The sequence below is a fragment of the Tasmannia lanceolata genome, unplaced genomic scaffold, assembly GCF_043159265.1.
Source record: "Tasmannia lanceolata isolate RefF3 unplaced genomic scaffold, GAP_Taslan_0.1 ptg000013l, whole genome shotgun sequence".
NCBI classification, from domain to species: domain Eukaryota; kingdom Viridiplantae; phylum Streptophyta; class Magnoliopsida; order Canellales; family Winteraceae; genus Tasmannia; species Tasmannia lanceolata.
In genome coordinates this window covers 30,620,629-30,626,772 of record NW_027518690.1, presented here as the reverse complement: position 1 = coordinate 30,626,772, position 6,144 = coordinate 30,620,629, and the positions used below count along the sequence as shown (strand labels likewise).

Sequence of the window (6,144 nt, the reverse complement as noted above, 5' to 3'; positions counted from 1 at the left end):
CTTTAATTGATCCAGGTTTGTAGGTTCATTTAATTTTTCTCCATTTTCATTGAGGAGTCTTACGGCTTTTCCAGGCAGGACTTCATCAACAATGTAAGGACCAGACCAGTTTGGCCTGAATTTTCCTCTTGGGTCAAATACCGGTGCCCTGTAGGACTTCAATACAAGATCTCCAGGCTTCAAATCTCGGACACGAACCTTCTTATTGAAAGCTCTCTCAATCCGTCTCTGATATCCCTGGATATGATACAAGGCTCTCAGCCTCTTCTCATCTATCATCTGTAGCTCATTGTGTCTGGCCTTTGCCCATTCTGACTCTGGCAGATCGGCCTCCACCATCACTCTCAAAGAGGGGATTCTTAACTCAACAGGGAGAACAGCCTCCATTCCGTACACCAAAGAATACGGAGTCACGCCTGTTGAAGACCTGATTGATGTTCTATAAGCCCATAAGGCATAAGGAAGTTTGTTCGACCAGTCCTTATATGTCTCAGTCATCTTACTGATAATGACTTTGATGTTCTTATTTGCTGCTTCAACGGCCCCATTCGTCTGCGGCCTGTAAGGAGACGACTTGTGATGCCTTATCTTGAACTCTTCACACAGGTGTAACACCTCTTTCTTGAAATGTGATCCATTATCTGAAATCAACTCGTGAGGTACTCCGTATCTGCAAATTATATTGGTACGGATGAACTTCGCAACTGTGTTCGAAGTGATGGAAGCATAAGATGCAGCCTCTATCCACTTTGTGAAATAATCAATAGCCACCAGAATGTACTCATGTCCGCTCGAGGATCTCGGATAAATCTTCCCAATGATGTCTATTCCCCATACCGAAAACGGCCACGGCGAAGTCAGGGAGTGCAACTCCGAAGGAGGAACATGAATAAGATTCGCATAGACTTGACACTTATGGCATTTTTTTACAAATGCGAAGCAGTCTGTTTCCATTGTAGGCCAATAGAATCCAAGTCTAAGGATCTTTCTAGATAGCATCTTCCCGTTCATATGGGGTCCACAAACACCCTCATGAGTCTGCTCAATAAGCTCCGCAGCTTTATCTTCATCAACACAAAGGAGTTGTATGCCATCAAATGACCTTCTATACAGCTCTTCACCGCAAATGATGAAATTCGCAGATAACTTCTGGAGAGTTTTCCTTTCCTTGCTTGAAGCTTCCGGAGGATGACCCTTGCCTGAAATGAGGTTTCTGATATCTGTGTACCAAGGCTTCCCATCTGGACATCTAGCTGAAATCTCTATAGCATTTACGTGCGCAGGTGCCCATTGCAGTCTGATGGCTAACGGTTGAACTTCCATTGTAGCGGAGATATCTAACATCGAGGCCAAAGTGGCCAAAGCATCAGCAAAATGATTTCTGGTCCTTGATAAGTGAGTAAATGTGACGCTCTTGAATTTCTGGACTAGAGATTCCAAATACATATTATAAGGGATCAATCTATCTTCTCGAGTTTTCCATTGCCCATTAATCTGGTAAATGATCAGGATGGAATCCCCGAACACATCAATATCTTGAATCTGCAAAGCTAAGGCTGCTTCAAGTCCGGCAATACAGGCTTCGTACTCTGCCATGTTGTTGGTGCACTCGAACTGCAACTTGATGGAGATAGGAATGTATTCTTTCTTCGGGGAGACCAAGACTGCACCTACTCCTTGCCCACGACTGTTTACGGCTCCATCAAAGTACATTAACCACTTGGTGCTGAGAACCTCTTCTTCTTCGATATCCATAATTTCTTCATCAGGGAATTCGGCTTTTAGAACAGCATTCTCCTCAACTGGAGCATCGGCCAATTGTTCAGCTATAACCCGCCCCTTAACTGATTTCTGAGCGACATAAGTGATGTCGAACTCAGACAATAACAATAACCACCTTGCAGTCCTTCCTGTAAGGGCAGGTTTCTCAAACAAGTACTTTAGAGGGTCCATTCGTGAAAGCAGAAGAACCTTGTTTGAAAGCAAATAATGTCTAAGCCTCTGGGTTGCCCAAACTAATGCGAGACAAGTCTTCTCCAAAACAGTGTATTTTAATTCATACTCTAGCATCTTCTTGCTGATGTAGTAAATGGGTCTTTCTTTCTTAGACTCAAGATCCTGCTGAGCAAGCATGCAACCCATCGCTGTATCCGTGATAGATAAGTACAACAGCAACGGTTGGCCTGGAATAACTGGCGAAAGAACAGGGGGCAATGATAGGCATTGCTTAACCTTTTCAAAAGCCTCCTGGCACTCTTCATTCCACTTGTTCGAGGAATTCTTCTTCAGAAGCTTGAAAATGGGTTCACACGTCATCGTCAGATGTGCTATGAACCGTCTCAGATACTGAACTTTGCCAAGGAAACCTCGGATCTGCCTTTCTGTCGTCGGCGGCTGCATTTCTTGAATCGCCTTGATCTTTTGCGGGTCCACTTCGATCCCTCTTTCGCTGACCATAAACCCCAAGAGTTTTCCTGACGTAACGCCAAATACACATTTACTCGGGTTCAGACGAAGCTGATACTTCCTGATCCGCTCAAAAAACTTTCTCAGGGCAACAGTGTGCTCAGGCCGAGTCTTCCCCTTTACGATCATGTCATCAACGTAAACTTCAACCTCTTTGTGAATCATATCATGAAGAAGAGTCGTGGCAGCTCTTTGATATGTAGCACCAGCATTTTTCAAGCCAAACGGCATCACTCTATAGCAATATGTACCCCACTGAGTGATGAACGCTGTCTTCAACATGTCTTCAGGTGCCATTTTAATCTGATTGTACCCTGAGAATCCGTCCATAAAGGATAAAAGAGCATGTCCAGCAGTGTTATCCACCAGGAGATCAATGCTTGGAAGAGGAAAGTCATCTTTAGGACTTGCTTTGTTTAAATCTCTAAAATCAACACACATTCTGACTTTCCCGTCCTTTTTGGGCACCGGTACTATGTTAGCGAGCCATTCAGGATATTCCACCACCTGGATGAATTTTACTTCTAACAATTTCTTCACTTCTTCATAGACTTTCAACTCCCATTCTGTTTTGAGCTTTCGGAGTTTTTGCTTCTTTGGCTTAGCACCAAGGATTAAGGGTAATCTGTGCTGGACGATTTCCTCACTTAATCCTGGCATATCATCGTAAGACCAAGCAAAAACTTCTTTGAACTCTTTAAGCAGGGTGATCAATTCCTCACGTTCTTCAGGAGATAAAGTTTTGCCGATCTTTATTTCCTGAATTGAGGTTTCATCACCAATGTTCACAGTTTCAACTTCCTCATCAAGTGGTTTTGCTCGGCGACTCTCCTCCTGTTGGATCATATGTCTGATTTCAGGGGGAGTTTCGTCGGCATCCTCATCAGAGGGGGAGTCTTGATTGTTATTTTTAAGATTATCAGATTTTAGAGCAGATTCAGCAGATGAAATAGAGACAGGAATGTACTCAAAAGAAGAATCCTTCATTTCATTGGAATTTGAATCATATACATCAACAGACGAATTACCCTCATCGGGGGGTACAATGAACTTTGGACTCATTTTTACAGACTCGATGGAAATGTTGACACCTGCGTCAACTGACTCAGGACTATAAAAGGAAACAGCAACAGATGCTTTATTATGAACAGACTCCAACTCAATCTCGCTTGAAAAGGAAGAAACGTCGCCGATCTCAGGTGAATGGTCATCTATGGTACCTGCATCAAAAGACTCATTAGAAGATATAGACTCTGAATCAAACCCGGAGACTGACACGTATTTATGGACGACTGACTTTTCTGAAGGGATTCGTTTGTACTGGAAAATAACCTGGGGTAGGACTTGAGAAGTCCAGTTAGTCAGAGGTTCCTCAGCCGGGGTGATAAGACGAGTTGGGTCCAGTATCAGCGGGCTCCTGCCAATCACGGCCACAGTCTGTGACCCTTCTTGAAAAAGTGAATTCAGAAGACTCGGCTCTATGTGCTCTGTCCAATCAGCCTCAGACTCTGTCTCTACAATCTGCATACCCACTGGCTCATCTTCTAGCTCAAGATCGAAGAAAATCTCAAACCCCGGAAGCATTTGCCCTGTGCTCTCATCCAACCAAAACTCTGCAAAGCCACAGAAAGGAAAGGCTGCGCCTTCTTTTCGGAATCGGCCGTTCATTTTCAAATCAATGGGTGCCATTGGTAACCCCAAGCCCCGACGACGGTTTTCTGCCCATTTCAGCATCAACTGCTTCATCTCTACAATTTCCTTCTTTGTAGGCTTGTAACCCAGTCCGAACAAACCATTGAATGTTTTGAACACAGGAAACTCGGTCAAACCCTGATGATATTTGCCTAACCCGGCGCCTGGCATATAGCCCTGTCGGCGAATCATTCTGATGACATTCGAATTCGTACTGGTCAGGAAACAAATTTCCTCATTCAAAGCCTCTTTGAAAGTGATCGTAGTCACCTCTAGTGAAAACCCCGTCAAATTGATATCTTCGGATCTTTCCCCAGTTATGTCCGGAGTGATCTGCCCTATCTCGAGATCAGGATCCCCCTTTACCGTTATCACTCTGTTCCTGCGAATGAACTTCAGTTTTTGGTGGAGAGTAGACGGAACAACCCCGACCTTGTGCATCCAAGGACGGCCAAGCAACAGTAAGAATGAAGCTTTAATATCTAAGACTTGAAATTCTACCTCAAAGTCTTCTCCGCCAATCTGTATCTCAGTGACCAAAGTCCCGATTACATCTCGGCGAGTGCCATCATATGCTAGAATACCCTGCTCGGATGGAATAAAATTCTCAGGACTGAACCCCAGGGTTGCTGCGGTGCTTAATGGGCAAACATTCAGTGCAGAGCCGTTATCAACCAACACCTCTGGCACCTTCTTCTTGTTACAGAAGACTGTGATTTTAAGAGGCTTAGTATGGTCTCGGCCCTCAGGAGGTAAATCGTCATCAGCGAATGACAATGTTTTCGCAGCTCTGGCCATGGCTACGAGACTGACAAGCTCGTCAGGTGAGGTATTAACAGAAACTTGTGCTGCATTAAGCTCTTGAAGGACTAGCTTTCTGTGCTTCGATGAGGCCATTAGTAAACCCCATACCGAGATATTAGCCTGAGTCTTTTTCAGCTGCTTTAACAGGCTCTCATCTTCTTCGTCTGCGCTCACTTTATTCTGCCTCTGATTTTCTGAGTTTCTTGCAACCCCTGCCGGGTTTTCTACACTCAATTCTTGTGGTTTGAACACTCGCCCACCTCGGGTCATGTGACGCATCTCGTTACACTGATCATCCAGCAACAGCAGTTCGTCTTCGTCCGTTCTGAAAACATAAGGTGCATTACTGACATCCTCTTCAAAGTCCTCCATCCTTAGAACATAGGTGGCTTCCTTTGCTTCTTCCAGACCAACATTCTGAAGCGCATATGACTGGGCTGAAGATGACTCAGTGAGTTCAGCATCGTCAAACGACAGCACATAAGGTTCTTTTTCTCTGAATTCTCTGAGCTCTTCATCGTCAAACTTCAAAACATATGTTTTATCAGATGTAATAGCGCAAATGAGAGTAGAGGGATCAAGGATGGGCTCATCTACAAAGATAGCGTTTGTAGTGGGAGGAGCAACAGCACGGTGGTTGGGGAGAGGATTCTGAGTGATATTCGGCCTTTCAACTGCAAGCTCATCTTTATCGATCATGTTCTGAATCGCGTGCTTCAAGGCCAAACAGTTCTCAGTCATGTGTCCCGGGCCCCTGTGATATTCACAGTATTGATCCCTTCTCCAGTTTCCGGGCAGCGGATTAGGTACAGGTTTGACATCCGGAAGTCTGATCTTCTTGTCTCTGATCAACTTCTTAAGTATCATGGGCAGTGGAAATGGTAATGGGTCAAACTGCCTGAACTGCTTCGTCACCATTGGTCTAACAACTTCATCAACAGGCTTGGCCACTGGTCTGGTATAACTGACTGCTTGTACTTCCTTCGGTTGGATCATAGGCCTCTTCCCCTCTCGGACATCAGATAGCGTTTTGGCTCGGAGGCCCTTAGCAATAGCATCCTCGATCTGGGTGCCGGTCTTAATCAAATGATCGAAATTCTGATAGTGCTGCGGCGCCATGAAGTGAAAGTACTGCGGGGACAAGCTCTTGAGGACCAACTTTATCTGGTCTTCCTCTGACAT

At 44.8% G+C, this 6,144-nt stretch overlaps 1 protein-coding gene across 1 annotated transcript; it reads right to left on the bottom strand.

The window, feature by feature from the left end:
• Positions 1 to 3,499: 3,499 nt before the first annotated feature.
• LOC143891158 (uncharacterized) lies at positions 3,500 to 6,144 on the bottom strand. The gene is made up of 3 exons (XM_077395794.1): positions 5,560 to 6,144; positions 3,799 to 5,487; positions 3,500 to 3,686 (listed from the first exon to the last, which is right to left on the bottom strand). The coding sequence occupies exons 1-3, from the start codon at positions 6,142 to 6,144 to the stop codon at positions 3,678 to 3,680; spliced, it is 2,283 nt and encodes a 760-aa protein (XP_077251909.1). The 3' UTR covers positions 3,500 to 3,677.